The 13,319-nt window shown below is 49.0% G+C and overlaps 1 protein-coding gene across 1 annotated transcript; it reads left to right on the top strand.

Moving 5' to 3' along the window:
* The first annotated feature begins 82 nt into the window (after window positions 1–82).
* On the top strand, window positions 83–11,236 carry NASP (nuclear autoantigenic sperm protein). Its single transcript, XM_057390568.1, has 15 exons — window positions 83–236; window positions 983–1,033; window positions 1,819–1,929; window positions 2,432–2,512; window positions 2,708–2,805; window positions 3,524–4,402; window positions 6,223–6,305; window positions 7,177–7,253; window positions 7,384–7,457; window positions 8,272–8,460; window positions 8,690–8,856; window positions 9,265–9,318; window positions 9,412–9,483; window positions 10,436–10,567; window positions 11,068–11,236. Exons 1-15 carry the CDS (start codon window positions 175–177, stop codon window positions 11,119–11,121), a joined length of 2,184 nt encoding a protein of 727 aa, XP_057246551.1. The 5' UTR covers window positions 83–174; the 3' UTR covers window positions 11,122–11,236.
* Window positions 11,237–13,319: the final 2,083 nt, after the last annotated feature.

The raw sequence follows: 13,319 nt of genomic DNA, 5'->3' as shown, positions 1-13,319 counted from the left end.
GGCGCCCCCGGCGTCCCGTGGCGGGGCGGGCGCGCAGCATGCCGGGAGCGGTAGTCCCCCCGCGGCGCGCGCGCGCCGCCAGGCGGGCCGGGGCGTGTCCTCGGGGGTATATAGTCAGCCGGAGGGGCAGGGGGCTGCACTCTGTCGCCGCCGCCCCTCTCTCCAGCAGCTTCTATGCAATCCTCGGCCGTCGCCGCTCCCCCCTGCGTTGAGCCCGCGCCGGCCTCCCAGACTAGGTAGGGTCGCGCGGGCTGGCCCCGGTCACGGTGTGTGCGTGTCGGGGACGGGGGGGGCATCAGGGCAGCGGGGGGGCGCCTTCGCGCTGCAGGGTACTGGAGAGGATGGGGGGGTTAGAGGGGCGGTGGGCCGGATTTCCTCAGGGGGAGGGCTGGGGGTTCTGCTCGGGCTGGCGCGGCTGCACCCCCTCCTCCCCCGCTTTCCTCCGCGCCGGCGGTGGTATCTGCCTCCCCCGTCACCCCCCTGCCGGTTGTGGTACCTGCCTCCGCCGTCCCCCCCGCCGGCGGTGGTACGTGCCGCCGCCCCGCTCCTCCGGCGCCAGCTGGGCCCGCGCGGCTCGCGCGGAGCCACCACGTGACCGCTGTGCGGCCGCCGCCATCTTTGTTGGGGGCAGCCGACGCCGCGGGGCGGGCTGGGGGGGAGGGGGCGGTGTCACGTGACCGGCGGCCCGTGAGGAGCCGCCGCCGGAGTTTGGCGCCAAGGGCGGGGGGCGGGGCCGGCGGAAGGCGGGAAAGGCTCCATTGTTCGCGCGGGTTCGGCCGGACRGGGGCTGACAGAGCCCTCTCACAGCCTCCCCTCGAACAATAAACACCGCGCTGAGGAGCCTGAGCCTACTCTCAGTGGATGGGCACCTCAGTCAGAGCACTCCCRGCGCTGATTTCGCTCCCTGAGAGCTCAGCTCCTGCCGTGAAATGGGTGGCTGGTTCTAAACATAAATAAAAAGRTTTCGATTTTCTGTTCGCAGAATGGAAGAGGAATTGGCAGCTCCTTCCACATCCACAGACAAGACAGACAGGTGAGATTGGAGCTGGAACTGTCAATTACCAAATAACACAAATATCTGAAGTTACTGAGTGATACATTAGGGTCACCCTTCAAACTGGTTCTTAGGCTCGGCATTAACTTCACGTGGGTGCTCTAGGTGCTGAAAACTGGTACTCACCAGTGGTTTGCACAAATCTGGTGCAGCAAAGCCTTTTCAAGGGCTGATAYATACACAAATACCAGCTGTCCTTGAAGTTGTTGGGTTTTGAATTAGTGCTGGAGAAGCACAAGTATGCAGCTGGCATGTGATAGATAGTATTTCTCTCTGGGCACCTCCTCTTGTCYCAGTCTGAGAATCTGAGCTGGAACCTTCTAGAAATGATGCTGTGCAAGATGCACTGAGTTGAAACTGAGACTTGCATCTATCMTTCTCAGGTGCACCGTGCTGTGCAATGAACAGTTTTTCCTTGAGTTTATTCCTCTTTTTCTTGACTAGTACTGGAGTCTGAAACACTAGTGCTCAGTGGTGCGTTGGTATGCAGCTCCTAAAGTATATTCTTTAGTATCCTTTGTCATAGCAGATTCTGACACTTCTTGCAGTGATTGGATAAAATTTGCCTGTCTTCCCTTGGTTATTGGAACTATCGGTTGTTCTAGATTTATACAAACAAAACAAAAACATCCCCCTACCCTGGTAGGTCCAACCACTGTACTGTATGCAGCTCACTATACCATAAAGCTGACTAGGTTTTGAAAGCTGAAGTTACTGTGAAAACTAATAGAATCATGCATTTGATTTATTTCCCCTTCCTCCAGTATGGATGTGGATGGAGAATCAAAGAAACTATTGGGTTTGGGACAGAAGCACTTGGTAATGGGAAATATTCCAGCTGCTGTGAATGCATTCCAGGAAGCTGCAAGCTTACTGTGAGTAGTAGAATGTTCTGTGTGTTTTTGCAGGGCTTGAGCTTCAGCTTGGCTRCTCTGATGTGGGATATGCGAGAAAGATTGGGATTTTTACCTAAACTTTATATGCAAGTGAGGAGATGACACACTATTTAAAGTCAACCAAGAGCTGGATTATGCTGTACTTGGTGTGCTGTTTAGATGGCTTTTGTGATAGGCATTACCAGTACAGTTCCCTAAGGAGGAAAAGGATTTGATAGTTTATTGTGCAGGTGTCTTTTCTAATAACTTGTTCACTAATTTTGCTCAGTCTCTGAGAATAGTACTTTTTTGGCCATAGAAATATTTTCTTAGTTGGGTGTTTGAGAGCCATATCTAACTCAGAGGAGCATTCATTATACATTTAAATCAGTGGGAGATGAGCCAAGAAGGTGGTTCTTGTGTCTGGGAATATTTAAATTTCACATCTGTGTATCAAAATCTCAAGTAGGCATAGGCAAGTAATTCTTCGTTATTTTTGTAGGGGTAAAAAGTACGGTGAGACAGCAGATGAGTGTGCAGAAGCYTTTTTTTATTACGGAAAATCTCTCCTGGAGCTGGCAAGGTACAGTGACAGTTTGTCATTTGGTGAAGAGTCTGTCTGGTGTAACAGGATTTCACTCTGTTGTGGATAGGGTTGCACTCGGGTTTGATACACACAGGGTTGYCCTGGGTGGGATGGGCTGTGGCACTGCAGCTTGTGCAGTTCAGATGATGATATTAAAAGAGCCAAGGGATAACAAACTTSTGTTYCCTTTAGAATGGAAAATGGTGTGCTKGGAAATGCCTTAGAAGGAGTGCAGGTGGAAGAGGAAGGAGAAAAAACAGAAGATGAATCTGCATTGCCAGCTGTTGATGGTATGTAAAGCTGCCTATCCTGCCATGGAGGCAYCAGGTTGTTTTCTTGTTGGAATGATCCAAATTTAGCCCAYTGSTATTTTGGGTAGCCTGAATTAGTCTTTTGAAACTCTTGGCAGTCTGAATGGACTCTGTTTCTGGTTTGTGTTGTTTTTTTTAAAGATGGGCAAAACCTGTAAAACATCTGCAAGGAGCTGGTCACTGAAAGCATGTGTAAAGGGTCACCAGGTGTCTGTGTCCTGAAACACCGCATTCAAACTTGCTTTCTTAAGCTTCGCTGCTGGCTCCAGCTGCTTTGTTACCTTGTAGCAGGACTGTGTGTAGTCCCACAGGTCAGAGTCTCTGTAAAAAGTTGCAGAACAGTGGCTATTTTATACCGCTCGCAGCTGGAGAGGATACAGGAATTCCTGTCCATCCAGACTGTTAAAGCACTGGCACCTCTTGCTTAGCTGTGACTAAAATCGCTGCACAACCGCACACTGCTTGAGTGGCCGCTTGCAATGCTGCAGTTTGGGGAAGGGGAAGGGACTTGCTTAGATTAAGTGGCTATGTTGGTTGTCTTCTGATTCCTTGTACTTGGAAAATGAAGCTTTTAGGAATGTCATCCAACTTGGTAACAAACCAACACACTGGAGGGTCTGAGGGTGGTGTTGTCAGTGCCCGTTAATGTCTTTATCACTAAACTCGAAGAAATGTTTATGCTTCCTCAATCATGTAGAAGAAGCAAGGGAGGAGTTGAGAGAACAGGTTTATAACGCCATGGGGGAAGAGGCCAAAAAGTCCACAGAAGAGTCTCCAGTACTATCTGAGAAGGAAATCAAAGAAGAGGATGTTGAAATGAAAGAGATTACRGAAGAAAAACCCAAAGAAGCAGCTGCTGACAAGGATGCAAAGCCCGAAGAGGCTGAAGATAAAACTGAGATTTCTGTGGGAAAAGAAGAAACTTCAGAAGAGCAGAAACAGCAGGTGCCTGTGGAAAAGGAGGCTGTGAAAGACGAGGCAGCTGTGGAAGAGAAGGAAGTAGAAAAAGACCAGAAGATGGTGCCTGAGGACAAGGTAGAAAAGGCAGCTGAAGAGGAGAGAACGACAGAAGTGTCAGACAAGGAGACAAASGCAGCTGGGGAAGAGGCTGAAGTGGGAGAAGTGGCTGTGCAAGAGAAGGGAGAGGCRGGAGAACAGGCAGCAGAAGAAACAGAAAAAGAGCCCACTGTGGAGAARGGAGAGGCTGTAGAAGGGCAGGCAGAGGCAGCTGTGGAAGAGAAGGCAGAAGCAGAAGAGAAGGCAGAAGCACAGGCAGCAGCTGCTGTGGRACAGAAAGAAGCTGCAGAAGGGGAAGCAGATACAGCTGAACAGAAGAAGGCAGAAGAGAAACAAGAGCCAGTAGAGACAGACACAGAAGAGAAACCAGGGGAAATTAAAGAGACAGAGTCCTCAAAAGAACCTGTGCCCACAGAGGGCAAAGAGCCACCTAATAACACAGAAGAAAAGGCTGAAGTTGCTGCTAAGGTAGAGAAAGAGGAAAAGAAAGATGACCTGTTGGAAGAGAGTGAAGGTGCTAAGGTAGAAAAAGAAGATGACCTGATGGAAGAGGGAGAAGGTAACACTGAGAGGAGAAAAGTACTTGTGGGTGGATGACTGGATGGATTTGGCTAACAATGGGTAAAAAGTGTTCCATTCAGAATTTTCTGTTTGCCTTAGAATAAGGAAAAAGGCACAGTAAAGGGGCTCTTGAAGGACTTTACATCCAAGTAAAGTTTCAAGGAATAGTGAATAGTCTCAGTTTCTCTAGACTAACGCTTAACTAACTGCAAAGCAAGTCTTACTTGAAAGCAAACTGACAGCCCTGTGAAATGTGTAAGTAATGGCTAGGCTGGTGGAGAATACTGAATGGATGTTCACTTGCATGCATCTGGGTGTATTGCACTAACCTTCACATAACTTGAAGCACAAATTGCCTCTGRTTATAGCTGTGTTTTATTTTTCAGTGTTAGTGAAAAACCAAGAACAGCTGAACACAAAACAAAGTAGTAAATTTACTTCTGGTGGAGGAAAGGAGCTCTTCATTTGAGTCTTTCTGGTGGTCATTGCTATGAGAATTTAGTTGGAAAATCTAAACTTGATTTGCTGAAGGCTTATTGCTGCTGTAGTACAGTCTTCTGGCTGTCTGGCTTCTGCCCTTCTGCTTCCCTGCTTCATTATAGCTGTTTTCAGGACCCTGGTTGAAATAACCCAGCAAGACTTGCACCCTTTGCTGTGGTAATACACTGTGGGCCTCTGCCTTCTATTGCTCAAGTTAATTGATGAGCTGATAATTGCAGCTTTGCTTTGTCAGTAACTCAGGCAGTTCACAGTAACTTCACAGGCAGTGCTTTACTTCAGGAGTGAACCATATTCAGACTAAAGAATTCTGSACCCTGAAAGGATTTGTTCTGTTAAGCACAGAACAAGGGCCTCACAGGGTTTCTGTGTGGAGAGAGGATGACTGAAAGTGAGCTAAGAGCAGTTTCGTGCTCCACATCCTCAGCAGGGAAAGGCTGCTTCTGCACACATACTGCTGCTTTTTGCTRCAACACTGGTAGTGTGAGTACCCTSTTAAACATCCTGGTCTGGTGCTGTGTCATTGCAAAATCCTCKCACTACTTAAATTTTAATGTCTTGTCATCTCTTCTGTTTTTGTGAGGTATCTTCACATTTACAGGTTTGGCCCTCTGATAGCTGTGTGCTTTTTTGGGAGTTAGACTAGTGAGTTCACAAGCTCTCTAGTTCCCACCCAATCAAGTTCACATTCTGGAATTAGCTAGAGGCTGTGATACAGGAATTGTGTGACTTAAGCCTGCAGACCATCCAGTGCTCTGAAGTTACTAGCCACGCTGCTTCACTGCACWTTTTCCCAAAATGTCTTCTGCTGGTAGAATAGATGATGTGATTCTCCTGCATAGTGTCAGAAGTCAAATTAGTACTACACAAGAGGAGGTTCATTAACATTGCCACTTAAATGCCTGACATGAGGAACATRAACTCAGAAACAGACTAATTTGTGTGCAGCTTGGCAGTTATCTTGCTGAGAACAYTTGTTTTCTCCAGCATGAAGTTCAGCAGCTGACTGGTGCCTCCAGGGCTGCTCAGGTTCTCGTGGTCTTGGTGGGAGCTCACAACAGATTTGTGAGAATTAAATTCTATGTGAGTTTCTGTTGTAGATAGTAAGAAGTCAAACTTAAAGACTGCTTTAGTCTACAGTAATGAACAGTTTCAGCAAGATGGCTGCTGCTGCTGCAGAGAATTTAATATATCTGCTCTTCTTACATCACACCTCTAACCTGTCACTGGAAGGATAAGGGTTGGATATAACATATTCTGACTCCGTGTTAAACGAGTGCACTWACAACAAGTGTGCTCATCAGTCTGCTTGCCTTCTAGAAACAGAAGAATCTGAAGAGGAAGATAAAGAAAATGATAAAGCTGAAGATGATAAGGAGAATGAATTGACAGTGGAAGACAAGGTGAGCTCTGACACCAATGCTCGTGGAAGGGTGCAGTATAGGCCTAAATATCATGTGGATGTCCTTCTAAAAGCTCATTTGTGGTTCATTTAGTTCTGTGTAGGAAAATACTTTCAAAAGCCAGTATTGCTTCAGGAAGGGGCAATGTTTGGCCTAGTCTGCATTGTAGAATTTTGCTTAGCTGTGTGTGTAAACTTGGGTTTGTTCAGCTGCTCTGACACAAATGTTTGTGGCCTTGTGATGTGGGGCAGGCAGRGAGAGCTGCTCTAGCCTGTCACCAGAGTTACTTGAAACAGCTGATTCTCTTCTTGTTTCACTGTACATGTTGAATGCTCCTTGTTAAGTAAGATGTGATTAGGACAGGAATTGTTTAAGAAGTGTGGTGCTGCTCAAACCTGAGATGTGCATTGATGTAGCAGTCAAAATGCCTGGAGAGATCTAGAGCCTCATAGAGTGGCACTAAGCATTCTAGATAACTGTCTGTCCCTTTCTCAGGCTATTCTAACAAAGCTCAAAGGCTCATTAAAAAAAGCTGGACTATCACCTATTTTGGTTCATCTGAAGAACACCTTAACCAARGTCTTGCTCGAGACAATATTGTTGKTTSGTGTCCTGTTATTTCTGGAAAAAATTTAAGCATATCACGAAACAATGTGAGTTCTTGTTCCATTGAAACATCTTTACTYCAGGCAAAGTCTTGGTTGATGCAATAACCCCTTCTGCATATTCTTTTTTTTTTCCTTCTAGTAGTAAACCGTTTGCCTTTTTCAGAAATTGATTCCTTGACAAAACCGGTTAGAAATTTACTGGTGGTGTTTGATGTGATCTGTACCCAAGTCACTTAATCTCTCACRAACTTTGGTCTTTACAGGAGAGTGAGGAGGATGAAATTGGCAATCTTGAGCTAGCCTGGGACATGCTGGAGTTAGCAAAAGTCATTTACAAGAGGTAAAGACTTAAGGTCTGATATTGGTATATGCTACAGAAACTCAGTGTAAACTGGAGAATGGCGTAGCCAGTTGRTAAATATGGCATACTCTGATCAAGATTTGAATACTACTTTTTCTTCTTGCTTTAGGCAAGAAACAAAAGAAGCTCAGCTCCATGCAGCTCAGGCTCATCTGAAGTTAGGAGAAGTTAGCATTGAATCTGGTAAGTAGTGTTAATTCTCATGTGCAAAGTGTTTGGTTCCACTTTCTGTCACTGGGTTTTGTATTTTTGTATTTTTCTGAAGTGACCAGACCTTGCTTATGAGCTTGAAAGATTTATTGAAATAGTCTGTGAGCTTAATTAATAAGAGGTGTTAGTAGCATGCCACTATCAGAACTTAACACTGCAAATAAAAAATACTTGACTCTCTTAGACCTTCCCAAATCCTAGGCTATAGTCAGGAAAAGACTTGTGTTACACAGCAGAAAAAAGGAGWGGGAAGCAAGCCCCAAGTTTGTACTTTGTAAAGTCTTGCTTGCATTTAATTTAAAAATGTGTTTAAATCTTGAATACAAATGGACTGTTTCTCTGGGGCAAGCATTGGAAATAATCCAACAGGTTTCTGAGCTAGGGCTACAAAACAAGGCCTGTGTCTTAAGTCACTAGAACATATTCAGGGSAGAGCTTGCTGGGAAGGTGGCAGGGACTGTCCTTAGCTCCAGATCCATGTTGCATTTGTGACCAGTTACATTCAGTTCATGGTGGCAGGTAAAACAGGAGGATTTGGTGCCTGTGTTGACTTGGCTGCTCAGTTTTCTGCGCTGAGAGCAGTAGACAAAGCAGTTGTGAGAACCAGAGGAACTGGTCTAGACAGTCTCTGAAGGGGAGGCAGTGTTGTCACCTGATGGTCTGAAAGCAGCCCAGCACTGCTGTGTTCAATGGTGGACAAAACAAGGAGTAACCAAAGCAGGGTTTAGGTTGTGCTGCTGTGGATCGTTACTGTGGTTTGTAAAGACCTTGGGGCTTTCTCCTGTAGAAAACTACACGCAGGCAATAGAGGAGTTCCAGGCCTGCCTGGCCCTGCAGCAGAAGTACCTGGAGGCTCACGATCGGCTGCTGGCCGAGAGCCACTACCAGCTGGCCCTGGCCTACCACTACAACAGCGACTTCGACGAGGCTGTCCTGCAGTTCGGGAAGTCCATGGAGGTCATAGACAAGAGACTGGGTGAGTGGAATTCTGCAGCTGCCTAGGGAATATCAGAGTTTAACAAGGTGGAGTAGTGAGGTGTGCTCATGGCCTGCTGTACTTTTTTCTGGTCTGAAAGCAGTGGCAGGTTGACTACACCAAGGGCTGAATTTGTTAAAACTGTGAGCAGATATTTGCCTCTGGATGTTGGTAACTGGACAGTTACTTTGTCTCAAGGTGTTTTGCCCTCATAACTGTTTCACCCCAGCAATACTGACCGAGCGAATAAAGAAGGCAGACAGTGGGTCCCCTGAGGACGAGAAGGAGATCGAAGAACTGAAGGGATTGCTTCCTGAAATTAAAGAGAAGATAGAAGATTCAAAGGAGTCACAGAAGAGTGCAAGAGTAGCTGAGCTGGGACTAAAAGCAACTCTGGTGAGTGTGTCCTGTGGTTTCCTTTTGACCCAACCCTTCTTCCAATGGAACTTCAGGTAATTAATCAGTAATGGGAGGAGCTCAGACTTGACCAAGGGCTGGTGGTTGCTCWCAGGTGTTACCAGGCTGTGGTTGTGAGAAGGAAACTGAGGCAGCTGACATATGAAGAGGTATTTATTAAATACCTTGACACTAATTGTTCCAAACTAAACAGAAATTTGATAGGCTTCTGTGGTATTTAATGTATCTGGGCTGGAAATGATGCGTCGGGCAAACATGGAGTACATGTTGCATCTGTCCAGTGCAGAAGTGCAGAATCCATTGCTGGGACATGGAGTTGGGCTTTTTGTCCCTCACTAAGCTGTCAAGTATGGTCTACCACAATCTGTTTTTTCTGCTTTTCTTAAGGTTGGAACTACATCTGGCTTTGCACAAAGTGAAGACAGTGGTTCTGTTTCCACAGTAAGTTAATGTGAAGTGAATGTTGTTTATTCTTGTCTGCTCTAAGGATTACTGGTTGCATTTGCTCACGTGTCAATGTCTGTCTTGTAACAGATTCCAGTAAGGAAAGCAGCTGATGGTGCATCTCAGTGTGTAACAGACATCTCTCACCTTGTCAGGAAAAAGGTAAGTCTAGCAATGACTCATGGAACAAGCAGTTTGTTAAAGTGCACTGGCTTGCTCTGTGTAATTGGATTTCTTATTTTTCTTAACTTAGTTGTATAATGGGAAAAAGAACTCCAAAAGTAAAACCASTAGTGCATGAAACTCCTTTCCACTGGGAGCCAGTCAGTCTGGGAACAATGTGGCCTCCAGGAGACCATTCTTAATAGTTCAGCACCCCTGCCTGACCCACACTGGTGTAAATCTGACCCAGTCGTGCAATTTCTGCAGGTGTGCCTTTAGCAAGAGCTTGCTCTGCTGAGAACCCTCAAGAGCAGCAGGGTCACCTGCAGATTCCAAGGAAAAGGCAAGCAACCAGGCTGGGCTGGGTTCCCTCCTTTCTAAGAGGAAATGGGGACTTGGACTTAAAAGTAAAGCCACACTGGTGGTAATGATAAACYGTCTCTTAAAGAGATCAGGTATTGAGCACTTGGTTCCTTTAAATGTTATGGTTCTCTAGAAGTGTTTGCTGTTAAAAACTAAGATCCTATAAGGGATAATTTCAGTTTTACGTTGTGTGTGGCCATGGCTTAGCCTGGTGTCTGTTCCATTGGCCTCTGTCAGTTCAGGTGTACCTGGAGTGATTTGGGGCTGCTTTACACAGGTGATTTCACGTGTTGATGCCCTGTGTCTACCCTGAACTGTTACAGGCTCAGTGGTTGCACCTTTCCTTGCCAGATTATAACCAAGGATAATTCAGCTCTGGAGATCCTGGCACCCAGGCAGTGTCACTGTGGCTGAGACCTCAGTGCCACAACCTGAGCCCTGGTTAAATCCCAACACTGGGGAGTCTGTCCTGAACCTGGCAAGCAGAGGTTGGGTAGATGATGTGCAATGACATCTAATGCTAAATTTCTCAAAAAGAATTAAACTTTGATTTGTACTTAGTGGAGATTATAAACAATTTTGTCTTCAGAGGAAACCAGAGGAGGAGACTCATCAGGGAGACAATGAAGCCAAGAAATCTAAACCAGAACCGGCTGTCAATGGTGGTGGTGGGGATCCTGCCCCCAGTGGAAATGAGGTTGCAGAAAAAATGGAAGAGGAGGTGGGCAGCTGAGCCAGAAGTCTGGGCCGTGCTTTTTATTTTATTTCCCCCCCTCTCTGTTCAGGGATGGTTCTGTTTCTGGTAGATGTCCTGGTTTTATTGCCTGCTGGCCTTCACAAGGTTTCCCAGATGAGATGAAGAATATTCCTAGTGGGCAGGATGCATGTTATACTGTGATGCTGACCCTGTGTGGGCTGGACAGACCCAGCTGTGGAGCCTTGTCACCTGTGGGKTGGGACAGAGACAGGTTCTGGGTGKTTTTTTGCTGGGCCCAACTCCAGCACAAGGTCTTCCTCCAATTTTTCATGTTCCTGGGTTTTATGACTTATCCCTGGGCTGCACTTGTTACTATCAATGCTTTTAGGGTAGTGTTGGGCTCWGGAGACCAGCAAAGCTCACAGTTAAATCTTCAAATTACAGAACCTTTGGGCTGCTGCATGTGTTGGTGCTGTAAGACTGTGTCTTGTCTTTTAAAAACAAACCCTTATCTTCTCTTTTAGACAGAAAAAAGGCCACAAGCAGAATCAGGGGCTGCAGTTGAAAGCACAGTATGATAATTCTTTAACCTTGGACACTCCTCTCCTTACAAGGAAAATGGTTTTGTATATAGTGTATTTTTTCACTTTTTGGCAACTTTTGTATGACTTCAATAAAGATTGTAAGCAAATAGTCCTTCTCTTGACCTTCTTCTGTAGCATCCTGGGCTTTGTTGATGCTCCACTTTGCACCCAGGAGGGGATGCAGGAGTAGGTGCTGATGGCTCCAGGCAGGGGCAGGGCTGTCCTGAGTCAGCTTGCGTGCCCATTTGGGACTGTGGTCCTGCCCTGGAATGTGTGTATATATATTTAAAAAAAGGCCAAGAAGTGAAGAGCAATGGGTTGGAGCCATTTATTAAACAAGTAGCACATGGTCTGTAACATTTTGAAAGGCTGGATGTGGCTTGCGCTGGGTCCCAGGGTTGAGCTGTGCATGCCCTGGGTCAGGCTTTCCYGACAGTGGGCTGTGGGTGCTGCAGCTTTTGGCATTCGTTTATCACTCTGAACAGTTACTAATGCCCTAGTTTGCTACTCCAGGGTGGTAAGGGGGTGCCAGGATGGTCCAGTGGGGTCTGGGCCTGTTCCTGCATCACCTTCAGGGAGCCTTGTCCTGTGCCAGGGGCTCCKGGGCCGGAGGCGGGTCCTCCAGGACCACAAAGGGGGTGTGGTGGAGTCCGAGGGGCACAGGGCCTGTGGGGCTACCAGGCCCCACCGCTGTCCCGTGGGGCTCCTGGGAAAGAAAAAGGGCAAGGGGAAGAGTGTCCTGGCACTGTCCAGGCATGGGTAGAAGCTGCCTGGCCAYGTGGCACAGGGTGTCCAGAACAAATCACACCTCTGATCCAGTACGGGCAGGGAATCACCTGCCCCAGGGGGCCCTATTCCCAGCTGTCATGAAGAGAGCAGTTTTCAAACTTCCCCAAGCTCGTACCTCCACACCCATCATCCCACACGCATCATCCCATCCCAGTTGGCAGCCCATTCCCATCTCCCATCTCCCCTCCTTGGAAAGCTGGAATTTGCCCTGGGCTGAGGCTCTTACCATAAAAAGTTCTGGCACAGCCAGGGCTGGTGGCAGTGGGGGGACTATGGGGGATGGGAGGATGGGGCGGTGCATCCATGGTCTGGTCTGCTCTGCGTGGCATCGCAGCATTTCCACCTCTGCCTGGAGCCGGGCCAGTTCCTCCGTGTGCCGCTGGGCCGCCCGTGAGTCTGGGTGACAGGATTCGGTCACCGTGGGCTTTAGAGCAGCCATTTCCCCAGCACCTCACCAGGCCCGTGTTCRGGGTCACTGCGGGGCTGAGACTCCTCCTGCTCACTGGAGAGCTGCAGTCCCCCTCCACTYGCCCAAATGGCCAGGAGCCGTGTCCAGCCTGGGGGCTCTGATGGTGCAACCCCAGAGGCAGCTTGGGGCTGTGGGGTATAGAKGGGGGATGCCCTTCCCTGGGATCCATCACCTACCAGCGTCTGCTCTYCTCTCCCTCCTGATCTTCAGTGCCAACAGTTCATCTTCCAGACGCTTGTTCTCCAGCTCCACGGTCAGCAGTGCCTCATCCAGACCGCGTGGGCCAGAGCCAGGGATCTCTGCCGGCAGAGCCGSGGGTGCCTCAGGTGCTGGCTGAGGGTACACGGTCCCTGAGGGGGCAGGCCTGGGCCTGGCCTTGGCGCTTACCCATCCGCCTGCCCCGGCGCAGCCCCGCCGTTCCTTTCTCCAGCACCGTGGCCTCCAGCTGCAGGTGCAGGAGCTGGTCCAGGATGGCCGGGTCGTGTCCCCCAGCGTGCAGGTAGGACAGGCGCAGCGCCCTGCCGGAGCCTCGGATCAGCCATGGGCAGGGCTCGGCCGGGCGCTCCGCTCGGAGCCGCCATGGCCCGCAGCCCCTCACCTGGCCTCGGCCGCGAGCGGCCCCGCGGGMGGCAGGAGGGTGTCGGGGCGGACGGTGGCCCTGGGGAGGGAACGGGCAAACGGGGCTGAGGGGGCCAACRGAGCGGCCCAGGGCCAGGGCTCTGTGTGACCCCCCAGGCCGGGGCTCACCTGTGCTGTGCTGCTCGGACCTGTCCGGCCCGGTCCCGCGGGACCTGGCTCGGCTCCGGCTCCTCCTGCTCGRGCTGACGCCCCACAGCTGCCCCGTCCCCCAGCGCCGCCAGCCGCCGGCACAGCTCTGTGGGACGGTGAGGGGCCGGGGAGCTCAGTGCGGCCCCCACAGCCCCACTCTCGGGGG

This window comes from Malurus melanocephalus, unplaced genomic scaffold (assembly GCF_030028575.1).
Source record: "Malurus melanocephalus ecotype Western Australia unplaced genomic scaffold, MMel_1.1 scaffold_28, whole genome shotgun sequence".
Lineage (NCBI taxonomy): Eukaryota > Metazoa > Chordata > Aves > Passeriformes > Maluridae > Malurus > Malurus melanocephalus.
Note: the sequence above shows the minus strand (reverse complement) of the source record. Positions and strands in the feature narration are given on the sequence as shown.